This window comes from Neofelis nebulosa, chromosome 12 (assembly GCF_028018385.1).
Source record: "Neofelis nebulosa isolate mNeoNeb1 chromosome 12, mNeoNeb1.pri, whole genome shotgun sequence".
Lineage (NCBI taxonomy): Eukaryota > Metazoa > Chordata > Mammalia > Carnivora > Felidae > Neofelis > Neofelis nebulosa.
Window position 1 is genome coordinate 83,556,416 of NC_080793.1, and position 16,541 is coordinate 83,572,956.

General features: G+C 41.9%; 1 protein-coding gene across 8 annotated transcripts in view; it reads right to left on the reverse strand.

The window, feature by feature from the left end:
• Positions 1 to 3,240: 3,240 nt before the first annotated feature.
• The window catches only part of TJP2 (tight junction protein 2), a 131,910-nt gene continuing 118,609 nt past the window's right edge, over positions 3,241 to 16,541 (reverse strand). For 4 of the 8 annotated variants that reach the window (XM_058695758.1, XM_058695751.1, XM_058695754.1 and 1 more), the window contains 6 exons: positions 11,871 to 11,971; positions 10,439 to 10,651; positions 9,133 to 9,243; positions 7,433 to 7,762; positions 5,140 to 5,225; positions 3,241 to 4,232 (listed from right to left, as the gene is read on the reverse strand). In XM_058695758.1, coding sequence (XP_058551741.1) covers positions 4,067 to 4,232; positions 5,140 to 5,225; positions 7,433 to 7,762; positions 9,133 to 9,243; positions 10,439 to 10,651; positions 11,871 to 11,971 — 1,007 coding nt within the window. In that variant the 3' untranslated portion in view covers positions 3,241 to 4,066. The remainder of the gene's footprint in view (positions 4,233 to 5,139; positions 5,226 to 7,432; positions 7,763 to 9,132; positions 9,244 to 10,438; positions 10,652 to 11,870; positions 11,972 to 16,541) is intronic. The other 4 variants (XM_058695752.1, XM_058695755.1, XM_058695756.1 and 1 more) reach the window with 2 other exon arrangements.

A 16,541-nucleotide genomic window follows, 5' to 3' on the forward strand; every position in this document is an offset into this window, starting at 1 on the left:
ATGAGGCTTAACCAGTTGGGTAACCTGCTCAAGGTTATATGCTAATAACTGAACAAAACTGGTGACTGATGGAAGATTGCTTTGATTCCAGAACCCGAGCTTATCACCTCTAAGAGCTGCCTCCGCAGGAGATCACCACCTGCCTCTACCCACGCTGCGCAGATTGTGGAGGTACTAATTTAATGCGCCAATTCCTTAAAATAAATCTCGATATACACACACATCCTGTTGGTCCTCTTTCTCTAGGGTCTCTAGGGAACCCCAATACAGGTACGTAGGCTCTCCCCTCCCCACTCCCCCTACAGACGATGCTCTCGTTCTTCTACTGTCTCCCCCAGCCCATCCTAAAACATCATACAGAAAACATCTCCCATCTTGGAAGGCTCAGTAGATTCACGGCCCACTCACCATCCTGAAACACGCGGTCAGGTTTCTTCCGCCCTTGTGCCTCGCTCCACTGGGCGCTTCACCCTCTTCGGCAGCATCTCCTCAAGCCTTTGCTTGAGGGCGAGGAGTGAGGCTGCGCAGAGCACACGCACGCACGCATGCGCATATGGGCGGGCGCATGGGCGCGCGGGGAGCAGCCCTGAAAAATCCGAGACCTGCTGGTGAGCAAGTAGCCCAGCTCCCTCTCGCCTGGAGTGGGAAAACTCTGAGGCACGTGTTTTACGCCATTCATCGGCGTTTCTTGGTGGGATTAAGCGCGGGTCTCCCATCACGGAATTACCTCGGACTCCGTGGGCACTTTGTGTCCTCCCCTGGTGCCGAAGCGGCTACCCGAATTAAGACCTCTCTTCAGCCTCCTTTCCAGCCATTTCTGCCGCCTGTGAAGCCAAATCGTGGTTGACAGCACCAGGAAGCGCGGGGACGGATGCGGAGTTACGAAGCCCTTTTCTGGCTGGCAGAGACTGAGCCCGCTGCTTGTGGGGCAGGACCACGCCGAGGACGCCGGAGGTCTTGGGTGAGGTGTCGAGGCCGGAGGCCGGGCACCTGCTGAGGATGCTGTGGTTGGGGTAAGTGCCAGGTTTTCTTCTACGCCTTCGCGTGCCGTTTGCGTTCTGCTGCGTGAATCTACCCCTATGTTTGAACACCCCGCTCCCCCCAGTCTTTGAGTAAAATGGATTTTCCAGAAGGCGGATGTATGGGGGAGGGGGCTTTATGCCTGTCGTATTGCTAGTTGGGAGGCGTTGGCCCTAGATCCTCTAGAATGGATGTCTGGATTAGTTCACGCTCCAGGGTAGGGTTTCGATACTGCAGTTTTCGGGCGCCCTTCTCCAGAATGTTTACTGAACGGCCCTTGGAATTGTGCTGCTGGCTTACATGAAAGAACACGGTAAGAAACAGACCTCCGGGGCTGTGGATGGGGCGTGCGACTCTTGATCTCGGGGTTGTGAGTTCCGGCCCCACGTTGGGTGTAGAGGTTTCTTAAAAATAGAATCTTTTAGGGGCGTCTGGGTGGCTCAGTCGGTTAAGCGGCCGACTTCGGCTCAGGTCACGATCTCGCGGTCCGTGAGTTCGAGCCCCGCGTCGGGCTCTGGGCTGATGGCTCAGAGCCTGGAGCCTGTTTCAGATTCTGTGTCTCCCTCTCTCTGACCCTCCCCCGTTCATGCTGTCTCCCTCTGTCTCAAAAATAAATAAACGTTAAAAAAAAAAAAAAAAAAAAAAAGAATCTTTTAAAAGGTGGGGGGCGGGGGTACAGAACTCCAAAGTCATCCTTGCAAGCAAGTGGCCATGGCTGTGGGACACAAGGTAAAACAACACAGAATAAAAAGAATGGGAGTAGGGGGTTGACTTCTAGAAGTTTCCCCACCTCCTTATGGACACTTTGAGTCAAGTCAGGTACCAGTTGTCTCGTGCCCTACACTGGCCTCTGGAAAGCAGAGGAGCCCAGTGTGTATAGTGAACACTACTCTCACTAATGGCTTTGTCTTTCCTATTCTGATATTCTCCTCTCTTCTTTCCTCATTTGCCTAGCACCCATCTCTTTTCTAAATCATAATCCACATGTGTTGTAGGCAGCCTTAAATCCTTCCCAGAACAAAGAGTGTTAATGAAAAAGGGGTGAGGCAAGCTCTGTGGTCCATGGGGCATACTATGGGACATTATGGGGAACAGAGGTCCTGCTTGTCTGCATCAGTAATTGTACCACAAAAAAAAAGTGCTAAAGCCAGATGACAGCCCAGCTCCTGCTGAAATGCCTCCTCTCCCCTCCCTGGCTTTGCAAAAAAGCTTGTTCAGGTAGATAAAAGGACACAAGCAAACTAAATCATCGTATAACCAGTGTATCTTTTTCAGTCCGCAAAAGGTCACTTTATTGACAAAATACAGAGATTTGAGTCACTGTCTTCAGGATTGCTCAAAAATTCAAGGAACTGCACTAAATAGTTTATGAATTACAGCACCCATACTGATAGAGAGGTAACCATGACGTATTTCTAATACAACTCCTTTTTTGAGTAAGCTAAATTTCTAACTCAAAGCTAAACATCTTTATGGCAATTCATATTATAAAAGACTCTAATGGAATCAGGACTCTTCTCTTTTCCTGACTTCAGTGTACTTTTGGATTCATACAAGCCCCAATTCCTAGGCTGTCTTGTTTAAATTCTAAACATACTTCAGCCTTTGAAGAGTGAATGTGGGAGTATAAATTGATGCAACTCTCCTAGGAAGCAATTTGGCAACAAGTATTAAGGGCCTTAAAAATGGTCCTTATGCTTTTGCTCAGTAATTCCACTTCTGAGAAACTACCAGCAGAAAAGGATTAAAATGCTGATCACTGATATAAAGAAATGGATTACACACAGAGGTACATTTCATATAAAAGAGGCCAAAAACTGGAAACAAACTACCAGATAGCAGAATTGTCTAGTTATGAAGTCACAGGTTATGCTGTTCTGCAGTTACTAGCAATGATGTATACCTGAGTTTTAACTCCCTGAGAGAAAGGTTTGTGATAGAATGTTATACAGAAAAAGTAAAAAACATAACTGCAAATACAGTATATTTATACATACTATAGCCATCACACACACAGACATCTGCAAGACATGTATTTGAAGGAAATGCACCAAAATTATCTGAAGGATGAGATTTTGGGTAGTCATTTTCTTTTTCATATGGATCTTTATTTTCATGTTTAGCAGCGAGTGTGATCTCATTTCATGATCACTAATTGAAATAAAAGTTGCCTTTGGAAACAAGAACTAGTGTAGAAATCTACCACAAAGCAAATTATCAGTTGCAATAGCCTCCTTTTTATTAAATTATAAAACTGTTGTCAATACACACATTTTTGGAAATGTGGTTTTTCCAATTACCTGCTTTCGTGGAGCACATGGTTTTAAACAAACAAAAAATTTCTATACCAGTATCTTGGTCTTCAAACTATTTAGCACTGGTAGCCAAACCACCAGGTATAGCTACTATATATACAGTCAGAATTTATGGAAAATATTACAAAGACAAATGCCTTGAAAAGATGACACAGTGCAGAGAAAACCATAGCTATTAAGCTGGTATGAAACTGTAGTCAGTGTTTTAGTCCATTATGGCTTTGCATAACGCTCCAAAGGAAGAAAATTTAAGACACTTCTCATCAAAGGCACTTAGAGATGTAATAAAATATTTCTCTGAGTTTAGTTTGAGTCCAGAAATATTTTAATTCCTTTTTCACATTCCATCTCTCATTGAAACAGTCCTTGAAGTCAGCTATTAATGAGGGAAAATAGTTATCACTTCTTCTTAATATACACGTTAAAAATACACAAACAGAATTGATACAGATTTTGGTCCACTGAAGCAGTTAACAGTATCAGACTGTTATGTTTCTCTTAATTCTGAGCAAAAAGCCATAAACTCCCCAGACCCAGTTCCACAAACAGAGCCCTCAATTCTTAATTTGCATCGTCTGTCCCCTGTACTCCCCATGAGGAGGAAATGGGACCTCAGGTCCCACATCTATCTCCACAGTGCACTTTGCCTGGAAAGAACCATCCCATGACTCAGGGGGAGCACTGCTCTGAGGTGGTGCAGCGGGGAGACAAAAGAGTCAATTTGCAGGCATCTATAATTCTGTGTCCCGATACCGGGAAGGCTGGCCGTAATAACCACGCTTTGAGTGTTCTGACAGCTGCTGGCGATATTCTTCTTCCTCAACGTCACTGCCATAACTTCCCCTGGGGTCCTGGTAGAGTCTGGAAGGACCTTTCTGGGGTTCAGGTGGCCTAGAACTAACAAAGTGAGAGTGTTAAATGCGTCACAAAGCTCAGCCAGGGCCTCTGCCCATTGAAGTGCGGCCATGAATCCAAGACAGATCACAAACTTGGAGTCGAATGCCGCACTGTGCTGTTTAACCAGGGTTACTTTGGGCCCCACTTCAGGTTAATGGTGGGGGAGTAATCAGTTAAGGCTTATTGGGCAGTGAGTGAGGAAGTCAAAGTACCCTACCAAACCCCTTTTGTTGCCAGGGGCCACCTGGTTGGCTGTACCACTGTTCAAGTGTTAAAGAAGAAATTTGCCTCTAGTTTTCTATTGCTGTAAAACCAGACTCTAGTTTCCAGTCAGAATGGCCACAAGAAAATGCGACTTTTTTTTTCTATTCTCGGAAGCAGGAAATGATCCAGTATAAAGCCTCTACAGGAAGACACTGTCATAATTCCTAATGCTTATGTAGCATTTTAAATAGAAAGCATCTTACCAACACTGGTCAACTGATTGTCACCTTCCCTTCAGACCACAGTTCAGTATAAGTGGCCTGACTTTGCTATGTGATACAAAGGAGTTAAGGAGCTTGATTAAGAGCCAAAATATATTAGTGACAAAACAATTAGTGTTTAAGCCCCAGGAATTTTGCTCATGTGCTATCCTAATACAATTAACCTGCAGTGTGTCAAAGGGGACTACTTTGGAGTGTCAGTGATTACATTTTGTCGGTGTTAGTACACAAGCAAAATTTCTATGAAATTTTGATTGTATAATGTTTACAATTAAACTTGACTGAGTAAGTAAGGTAAATAGTTCACCAGGAAAAAAAAAAAATCTCCTTGTTACATTGAAATGTGGGGAAGAATTCTTTCTTAGGAGTCCACGTCCTAGACAAGCCCCCTTTTTAGACCTATACTGCTGAGCAGCCCTTACCTTGTATTCTGGGACAGGCCAGGGTCTGGCTTGTGTGTTTTAATTGGAACTGCATAGATATCAGGATGCTTCTGAGCAATTTCAATCTGTGGGAATTTAGGGGGAGAAAAAAGAACAAAAAAAGAAAGAATGAATGACTGCGGGTGGCTTGCTGGATTCTTGCTGGTCCCATTTTCCAATCCCATTTTTCGTACAAAAGGAAAAATAGAAGCAACTCTCTAGTTTTTATGGTTGTATATAATGGCCTAATGTTTAAGTTCTGCCACATGCTACAACATGGATGAACCTTGAGGACATTTTCCTAAGTGAAATAAGCCAGTCACAAAAGGACAAATACTGTATGATTCCATTTATATGGGGTTCCTAAGTAGTTAAATTCATGAAGACAGAAAGTAGTATGGTGATTACCAGGGATAGGAGGAGGGGTAACAGGGTGTTGATGTATAATGGGTACAAAGCTTCAGCTAGGGAAGATTCAAAAGTCCTGGAGATGGATGGTGGTGATGATTGCATAAAAATAATTGAAAAATGGGGCACCTGGGTGGCTTAGCTGGTTAAATGTCCAACTTTAGCTCAGTTCATGATCATTTGGTTTTCTGAGTTCAAGCACAGGTTGGGCTCTGTGCTAACAGCTCAGAGACTGCTTCTGATTCTGTGTCTCCATCTCTCTCTGTCCCTCCCCCGCTCATGCGCACACGCTCTCTCTCTCTCAAAAATAAATAAAAAACATTAAAAAAATAGTTGAAATGGAAAAAAATGGGGTGCCTGGGTGGCTCAGTCGGTTAAGTATCCTACACTTGATTTGGGCTTGGGTCACAATCTCATGGTTCATGAGATCGAGCCCTGCATTGGGCTCTACAGTGACAGTGCGGGGCCAGCTTGGGATTGTCTCTCTCTGCCCCTCCCCCGCTTGAGCTCACGCTCTCTCTCTCTCTCTCTCTCTCAAAATAAATAAACATAAAAAAGGGGGGGGGGGATAAGAAAAATGCTCAGAAGCACTACTGCTGTTGTGACAGACTTAAAAAAAACTCTCCCATATCCACTAGGCAGAATATGCTTACCTAAATTCTTCTTTAACTTTTGAAAGGTTAGATGTGCATATGGCACAAAAATTCAAACAGTATCAAAAAGTACAATCCATGGGGCTTTCAATTTTGGCTTCTAAGGTTTCCTTGATTTCTATGGTAAATCTGGGAGCAAATTAAAATTCAGTTACTAAGGGGCACCTGGGTGGCTCAGTCGGTTAAGCGTCCAACTTCAGCTCAGGTCATAATCTCACAGTTCAGTTCATAATCTCACAGTTCAGCCACGTCAGGCTTTTTGCTGTCAGCGCAGAGCCTGGAGCCTGCTTCAGATCCTTTGTCTCCCTCTCTCTCTGCACTTCCCCCACTCACACTCTATCTCTCGCAAATCAATAAATATTTTTAAAAAATAAAATTCAGTTACTGAACAAATATAACAAGTGTTTTAATGAAAAATAACTTCAGAGAGGCACTGATTGTCTTGTCCTACTTGCCCATTCCAGAACCTGATATAAAGTTCTGAAGTGTGAAAAGCATAATCTTTTTTTTTTTTTTTTTTTAATTTTTTTTTTCAACGTTTTTTATTTATTTTTGGGACAGAGAGAGACAGAGCATGAACGGGGGAGGGGCAGAGAGAGAGGGAGACACAGAATCGGAAACAGGCTCCAGGCTCCGAGCCATCAGCCCAGAGCCTGACGCGGGGCTCGAACTCACGGACCGCGAGATCGTGACCTGGCTGAAGTCGGACGCTTAACCGACTGCGCCACCCAGGTGCCCCAATGAAAAGCATAATCTTATTCACCTATATTGTTAGGCTTTCTTGATTAGAAGAAAAAGGGCTACAGTGATAGCTGGCAGTCTGGAAATGACATACACACAGGAGGTGCCTGTGGTATCATGCATGTGAACATTCCTTTCATGTTGGTGGCAGTGGAAAAAGGACTCAAATCATTACATGAAATGAAACTGAACATTCCTGCTGTTGACATGCTAAGATGATTTAGGGGTTTAAAAATAATTACCCTTGTGGGGCACCTGGGTGGCTCAGGTGGTTAGGTGTCCAACTTCAGCTCAGGTCATGATCTCACAGTTCACGAGTTGAAGCCCCACTTCGGGCTCTGTGCTGATAGCTCAGAGCCTGGAGCCTGCTTCAGATTCTGTATGTGTGTGTGTGTGTCTCTCTCTGCCTCCCCCCACCCCCCTAATACTCTGTCTTTCTCTCTCTCAAAAGTAAATAAAACATTAAAAAAAAATTTTTTTTAAATAATTACCCTTGCATTCTGTGCTTCTTGGAGCTCTTGCATTCTCTGTAATCTTGCCTTGTGATCCATCTTCTCAAATATTTTTACTTTGCCCAGGACAGACTTGGGAGTGCCATCTTGCTCCTCACTGCCCTCTCCTACCTCCTCACTCTCTGGAGGAGGGACAGGAGTGGAGGGCTTCAGTATAGACCTTCCTAAGGCAGGTTTTGCTGCAACAGGAGGAGGATAACCTTTGGTAGATGCCCCAGGAATTTCATTACCAGCAACAGCTGAGGGGTTTGACTTATATTCATGGGATCTGGAGAAGTCAAAGGATTCTTCTCTGTTCTGGGTTTTGGCCTGAAGAGAACAATGAACACATTTTTACCTTGGGTTTTCAGTTTACTTTCAAATCTGTATTAGTGATTTAATACACTCCCATTTCCTAATCAGTTTCCAGAGGTGGTCAACAAATACCATTCTGACAAGGAATCAAATACTACAGGACAAACAGCCACTGGGTGGGCATCCTGAGCCCTAGCTTGCTTCCTACAAAAGAGCATTTAGAACTCTAGGAAACCAAGAGGATGTTGGGGAAGGGCTGGGAGGCCTGAAAGTATAGAGGCAGAGCAGACCTACTTTTGTACTAGAGGAGATTAAGATCAGTGATCAGTATCTTGGAGAAGACCTCACAACAAGTCAAGGGGGTTCAGGATTGAAGAGTGGGATCCTGAGGGTGCATGCCCTAGTCCAGAGGGGAGGCTCATGTCCAGCCACGTAGGAGACTGGAGGTTGGAGTGGGAAAGGTAGCAAACAATGCTAATGGCCACTCCATCTTCATACTTCGATCCTAGGCCTGCTTGTACATTTTCAGTGATATATTTTATGAGGTCACTATTTCTGACAACTCACACAATCAGTGATTACTTTTTTCCTATCTAAAGTATTGAGTTAAATGGAGAAGTTTTATTGGGTTATACTAAAGGAAAAGCCTGTTTTTATAGATTTGATTCAGAAAGGGGTAAAAATATTATATGACATGTACTGTATGTTCTTACACTAATTCTGTTCTGAGAAATTATTTAATTTAAAAATAAATTAAGCTGAGGGGCACTAGGTGGCTCAGTCAGTTAAGCATCTAACTCTTGATCCAGTTCAGGTCTTAATTTCAGGGTTGTGAGTTCAAGCCCTGCATTGGGCTTTGTGCTGGGTGTGAAACCTACCTATAAATAAATAAATTAATTAATTAGTTAAGCTGCCCTCATAATGAGAGGCATAATAAACAGTGGTGGTGATTGTTTCTTCAGCAAACTATCAATAGGGACTTTCTGGTTTATCTAAATTGTGGGCAGAAAACTAACTCAAAAAGAAAAACAGATTCTGAAACTGGTGCTTCTGGGCATTCACTATTTGTCAAATTTTTATTCTTGCTACAAGGAACTTTTTTAATAAAAAATAAAATGAATGAATGCATGAATGAATAAGTGAATAAGTAAATAACAACAGTCTTAAAACAGTATGTTCTCCTAAAACTACCTTTCCTTCTTTTTGCTCTTCCCTCATTTTGGGGTTCACCCACAAACCAAAAGACACATTTTAACACAAAGTGTGAGTCAGAAACATAATTCAATGCCATCTTATGGTGTGTGCTCTTCCCTGGCTATGCAGGAAGCTGTTGGGGTATCTGCTTCTTCTTCTTCCTCCCCAACGTGGGCTTCCCAGCCACATACCTTGGGTGGTTCTGGCTTGAATGCTGGGGGTGGGCTACTGTCCCTAAGTTGATCTCTGCTAGCAGCCCTCCTCATCTGAGCTCGTGGCTCTGGGCTGGGTTTCCTTATGCTCTACAAGACATAAAGGTTCATTCACAACAAGAGCATCCCAGCAAAGAAGAGAAAACATTCATCTGCTTTGCTGGAGTTCTGCCAATTTGCAAAAGTTCAGAAGTTGAGGTTCATAACTGGCATAAATTGAGACACTGACCCAATGCTTCTTTACTGAAAAGGCAGATACCAGCATATTCCCATTAGTAAATGCTTAAGATACTTTTTTTAAACTAGTTACATCCATTGGTGTAGTCTCTTCCTTTAAAATAATCCCCCACCCCCAAAGTCTTCCTAAAGTCTAAAATCTCTTTGGTCACTTATAGCTATTAATATTTTAACCATTAGCACATCTATAACTGCAGACATTCAGGAGTTAAATTATTCTTTATAACTTGTCCACTGGTATATACTAATTTTTTGGCCATGGTAGGTTTTATCCCCCTTCAACATTTTTGTTTGTTTGTTTGTTTGTAATTTTATTTCATCAAAAATAAAATCATTTACCAAAATGAGCTAACTTGCTAAAGAGATGACAAGAATAACTATTCAAGTATATGGATAACCTCATCTACATTGACGTAATGTATCTGAGGTGCAACTACTAATTGATCCTTAGTGCCTGTTGACATGATTTCTAGGATCACAGAAGCTGTCTATTCACTGGCCAGTGGATGCACAGTACACATGATCAGATACATATTTGACCATGAACTCAATTTAGAAATTGAAATACAAGAGAGAAGGAAACTGATGGGGAAACACTCAGGAGTTTTGGCAGGATTAGAAAGGTTAAAGGTAGGACGGGTAAGAAAAAGCAAGGATACCTAAAAGTACAGAGAGACCTAATCAAAGGTTACAAGTAAATACAGCAAAATTGTATTTATAAAAAAATAATGTTCCACTTGTAATTTGGACAGCTGGCACATAAAATTGTTCAGTGTATCCATCATGATTGAGAACATCAGTGTGATGAGTGCTGATCCCTCAACCTCTCCCAGCGCTAAGTTCCTGTCCGGCTTTCCCATGGACCACAAATGCTATCGTGCAGGCACTGACTTAGAATAAGAAACTCCCTAGAAGTCATCTGTTCCAACTCTTAGGAATACCTTCTACAGCACCCTGAATAAACAGTTGTCCAGAAGAATCCAAGTGAAACAGCAGAACCTCTTTTTCCTGCCCATGGCCTCACAGCCTGTGGCCTGCCTCACCTCACCTCCTCATGCTGCACCGGCTCCGAGGAGCGGGTGATGGAAGACACCAGTGGCTCCTCAGCTGGCTCATCCAGCTCATTGTCAGTGTAGGCGCCTCCTTCGCCGTCGGTGTCTTCAAAGTCACTGATGAGGCGGCTGTCGCAACTCAGATAGTCCGCGCCCATGGCAGTTAAGTAGGACATGCGGTCTTCAGGGTCATCATCCATCCCTTCCATCTAGAGGAATTTGTTTCGGAGGGTCAGTGGGGTCGACATGGCTCCTGGGAGTGGGGACTCAAGAAAATTCCCAAGGGCACAGCCAAGTGACTGAAACCTGACATGTTCTAGAAAGGGAAGTCATCTTTATTTTCTTGAAATCACTTGGCTTTAGATTATTATGTTAATTTTTTGTGCAGGGACTCAAACTTGGAACCCTCCACCCTATCTAGCCTTACTACCATCCATCCCTTCTACCATTACTGAGCCGTGCTTCCTCAGATTGTTGTACTTTTCTTCCAGAATTTGGCTACTTTCCAGCTTTTTCTGCTAATACTTGTCTCCTAGTAATAAATGCACACTGCCTGGTGTTGCATAGGTCTCCACTCATTCACTTGATTCTCAAATCCTTGAGGAAGGAAGCTATGTCCTGTTCAACCTGTTCTCACAAAAGAGGTTCTAGGGAGCCTCAGCAGGCTATAAACACTCAGAAGATGCTAGACACCTTGACTAAACATGCAGTTTCCTAAGGGCAAGACTAGCACTCAACAACCTAATTGGTTCCGCAACAAAATCATACCTCTGACGTCTCACAAACTGGTTCAATTCAGCTGGACTACAGAATACTAGCACCAAAGGCTCCTTAGAACCACAGGAAATTACATAATCTCTTTGCTTCCTCCCTGCAGTAGAACTGTGGGCAAACTACCTGCATAGATGAGAAGCTAGCCAATTTTAGAAGCCTACACAAGCTTCCTAGCACCCTCTTATCAACCTACTCAAATTCCTAGGACACATTCTCTGCCAATCTTCTTTCTAAGCAAATGACTCCAACTCAGCTAGCTTTCCCTTTTTAAATTAATTTTTAACCATATTCTCCATGATTCTCACCCTCACGTTTCCCCCTCATGCTGAGTTTCCCGTGTACTTAGTAAGCTGTGGATGGAGCTCAGCACAAGATCTTGTAAGCTCTGATTAGTGTGCTTGGAATACAACACTAGTTACTACGTTAAAAGTAAAAGGGAAGTGAATGTAGGGTCACATACATCACATTCTACTTTTCTTGGAAAAGTCCCTTCATTTTACTACGTTTTCAGAGAATTTATAGAATTTCAAATCTGATTAGCACAGATGTTGGAATCACTTCAAGTGGGCATAGTTTTACTACATTCACTACCCTCCTGAGAAAAGATTCAGAACGTGGACTCTCACCTCATAGCAGAATATCTATGCCACATACCTTTCCTTCAGACACCCAAACTGCTTCTCCTTGCTGATGCTGAATTGAGTCCTTCAAGCTGCCAAACCAGCTATCATTGGCTGAATTTAGGTTGATTGTAGCTACAGAAACGTAAACAAAAGGTTTGCATCTACTTCCATAGCAATGTTTATTAAAAATGCTATTTGATCTCATTTTATTCTTTTGTCATATACGAATTAAAACTCTTGACAAATCCAAGAGAAAATCTGCATATATTTGAACAATAAATCCCTTTAGTCAAATGTAATTAAAACCATTACCAGTCCACCTGTTGAGAGTTTATATTACAGACAGATGTTATAAAGCTAAAATTGAATTTCTTTCTTTTCAGAATGTCTGTTTTTCAGAAAGGCTACCTTTAGAAAGTATGTTTTTAATAATTATGTTTTTAGGAGCAAGGATAACACATCTAAGCCAAATATAAAAGTATTTTAAAGATCATTACATAGACATATATGTTATAAAGAAGAAAAACATATACCAATTTACTGTTGCATATCACCAATAAAAAACTGAAGGTAACATTTAATGTTATCAAAATGTATATCATTTTGATAGGCTTTAACATTTTAGAATATACCTACAGATTAACCAAAATCTATAGGTGTATATTCAAGGAATATACATTTTCTATTCAGAACAAAATATATCTCCTATAACAGCACTTACTACGGATAGACCAAGCACTTTTCCAAATACCTTACTCATTTTTTATTTATCAAAACCTTGCAAGGTGGGTATAGCTATTGGCCCCATTTTACAGAAGAAAAATTGAGGCACAACAGTGAAAAGTAACTAGCTCAAGGCCTCACACCAAACAACTGAAAAAAACCTAGATACAAACTCAGAAGTTTGCTTTTAGAGCCTATGGCCTTAGCCACCGCACAACACAGCCCATCTAAAAACAGATATGGGGCACCTGGGTGGCTCAGTCAGTTGAGTATCCAACTGTTGATTTTGACTCAAGTTATGATCTCACGGTTCAGGAGATCAAGCCCCATGTGGGGCTGTCAGCACAGAGCCTGCTTGTGAGTCACTCTCTCCCTCTCTGCCCCTCCCCCACTTGTACTTGTTCCCTCTTTCAAAATAAATAAATACACATTAAAAAAAATAAAAACGGTGCCTGGGTGGTTCAGTTGGTTAGGTGTCTGACTTCGGCTCAGGTCATGATTCAGCAGTTCATGAGTTCAAGCCCCACATCAGGCTCTGTGCTGACAGCTCAGAGCCTGGAGCCTGCTTCAGATTCTATGTCTCCCTCCCCTGCTCATTCACTCTTTCTGTCTCTGTCTCTCTCAAAAATAAATAAACATTAAAAAAAAATTTTAATAAAAACAGATATAAAATACCAATCAAGTAAAACATATGCATTCGTTCTCCAGCAGTTATGTATTTATGAACCTAACAGGGATAAACTGATATAGCAAACTGCTCCAGAATAATAAATTGGGCCTAAAGTGATCAGAGTGCAGGTATATTAGGATTTTTTTAAACTATGTCATAGCCTCTTATTAAAGGCTATGACATTATGTGTAGCACCCCAAAGAAAATTGGGGCTTACTGGTAAAATTTGTTAGGCCCCCGATCCATCTATCCTGAAGTCTGCGTACTTCTCTATATATATAGCCCAAAAAAAACCCATTAAGCAATCTGTAAGCAACTGCGCTTCAAGTTTTCTTCCTAATAACCTATACCATTCTTTCATTTAAGAAGTTCTAACACTGACCTTGGAAAATCCTGAATGAGCTTATAATTTCCTTGGTCATCCATTGTGTATAGCATTAGAATAAACCGATACATTGCACAACTCAAGCAAAATTAACTTGATTCCTTGAACTTTTGTATCCTTATCATGGTACTTTGCAAAGATTATTGTGTTCTTGGGTAAAATATGATGCCATAGTACTTGCATGTGGAAGTGAGATTACACACCCCAGAAGCAAAATGAGAGGTTTGCAGGAAATGTGTATATTAAACTGCTTTTTGAGCTTTATGTTGGAGTTGAGATGAATACAATCTGTATTTATCACAAGAAAAACCTAAAGTTAAAGGGTCTTTTGTGAAACGCAGAAGATATGTTCATGCCTCCTAATAAAATGAAAAAGTCATAATACCTCTCATTGAATTCCCACTGAATCAAACAACTTCATAGCGGCTAATTTCCTAAGACCCACATAAAAGTAACACAGACTAAGTTGGTACCATCCAGTTCATGCACTTGACCCCCTTTTAACAGGTGGTTAAAACAGGATGTTGCCTTCTCTTGCAATCAAGTACCTTTAGTTTACTACTGGCTTTTGCTCATTAGGTTTTGCACATTCTTTTAGCATTATTATGTGCTACATTAAAATAATGTAGTTAATTCCTGTTGCTCCCAATCTCTGGACGAGGCCTGTATCTACTTGAATAGGCTTAATACATCTCTCAAACTCCAAACAGTGCAATATTGGAAGAATGGGCATTCAGTCTCTGTCTTGGCTGGGAGTCCTGGAATTTTGAGAGCATCTGTTCCCAGCCCTGGCACGAGTATGGTCATTATTCTCTCCCCAGCCAAGGAGATTGCTGGGAAGTGCCAACTGCAACAGCAAAAGGTGGCATGTAAGGCTGGACAGGTAGGGAGAAATTGGGAATGACTGCTAAAGGATACTGGGCTTCTTTTTGGAGTGACAAAAACATTCTAAAATTGGTTATGGTGATGGCTGTACAGTTCTGAATATACTAAAAACCACTGAATTGTACACTTTAAATGGGTGAATTGTAGGGTACATAAATTAAATTCCAACAAACTTATTCATGTGGCAGAGACCCCCTCTAAACGAGCAACCGTCAACCAAGGTGTCCAGCCAGAGAGTACAGCATCTTCCATCTGCTTCCTGTGGTTTCCAGGCTCTGCCTTCCCTCTGGAAACCAAGAACTGGCTTGGCTACTGTAGTTTGGGTTCCTTCACCTGGTACAGGACTCACTTTTCCCCTCAAGCCTTTGCAAACACTGTATAATGACATGAACTTTTTTTTTAAACATGGAATATTGAAAGATAATAAAATACGTATAAAGTAATATCACTAACAATAATCAGTAGCCTTTGTTCAGTACTTCCAAAGTCCCAGGCCTGAACTGTACAAATTTCACATTACTGAAACCTGGGGAAGTTGATAAAAGTGTTAGATTATCGTGTGGTATTTTTTAAAAAAAAATCCCCATGATTTCACAGAAATGGTGGCCCTGTTTGGGTCTCAGTTCACAGTTCCATTTCATTGGTCTTCAAACCATGAACTGAGTGCTTCAGGAATTTCAAGAAAACATGCAATTCAAACTTCATGTTTGAAAAATCATTTTTGTGACAAGTACACAGAAATGCATTCTAGAATAAAAATTTTTAAATGGGAAAAAAGGGCAGCCTAACATTTTAACTTATACTGAAAATTAACTTGCTTTGGGGCAAATCTCAAAATAAATCTTTCCTTGTCATCCCCACTTAACTGAGGAATACCGTGAGTTTGCAAGGGGAGTCATTTTAATAGTGTCATAATTAAATACTCATCTGTGGGAAATGGGACTTTCTTGTTACAATGCAACAGGGAAAAGAAGGATATTGACTGTGGGGAGTCTACCTGCAACATAACCCTGGATTTTTGAATTGGGGTGTTCAGAACAGTTCGATTATTCTTACTTATACATTCAAAAAAATGCCATCAATTAAAAATCATTAAAAAAACCTTTGATTCTAGCCATCGTGCACACAATCAGGCTACAACCTGGTCAGGCTGACAGAGACACGGGGAATAGAAAGCATTTAGTGAGACCATCCATGCGGCTTTCAAGACTCAAACTTGGAAGTCTGGAAGAATACTGTAAGAGGCCATTTGGTAGAAAACTGGGGCTTGTTGGTAAAAGTCATTCAGCACCCTGTTCCATCTGTCCTGAAGACTGCAGAATTCCATGTTAGAGAGGTTGGCAACTCATGGCCACTACAAAGTTCTAGATGAAACTGGAGGCTTAGTATCTTATTTCCGTTCCAGCCTCTGACTTTAGTTATCCTAAACCTTCAAACTCTTAATGAGCTTTAGGCAAGAAATAGTTTGGTATCCCAAAGGCAGATCTAAGTTACAAATGTCAATGCCCTGCCCGTTTGCTAGGCCTTATGCTGACCTTCGGTACACAGAGTAATGTACAGTCCCTGCCTTCAAGAATCTCATCATCCATTAGTGGAGCCGAATAAGGAACTGTTAAACCTTTCTACACACATGAGGTCCTACGGATCCTCAGACACAGCCAGCTAGTGTGATTATGCCTGTGCTCCAAAGAGCAAATGATACCCACTCACAGCCAGATAAAGAGAGGGCCCTAGAGTCACTGGCTTTCTTCTACCATGGCCCTCCCTTTGTCCAGCCTCCTGCAGCCTGGTTCTTCCTCCACAACCCATGAGTTCCCTCCCTGATGTCTCATATCCTCACATGAACTCCAAATTCAACTCTAAGGCAAGCCCCTAGCTATTCAATGGACTGAAGCAAAGGCGGGGGTGGGGATGAAGTGGGGGTAGGTTTAATATCACTCATAATGATATAGCTCTTGGTTAAATGGACTAATTATCTGTTAAACAGAGGAATTACGCTATATGACCCCTTTCAGCATTAAAAATACATCTGTGCTGTA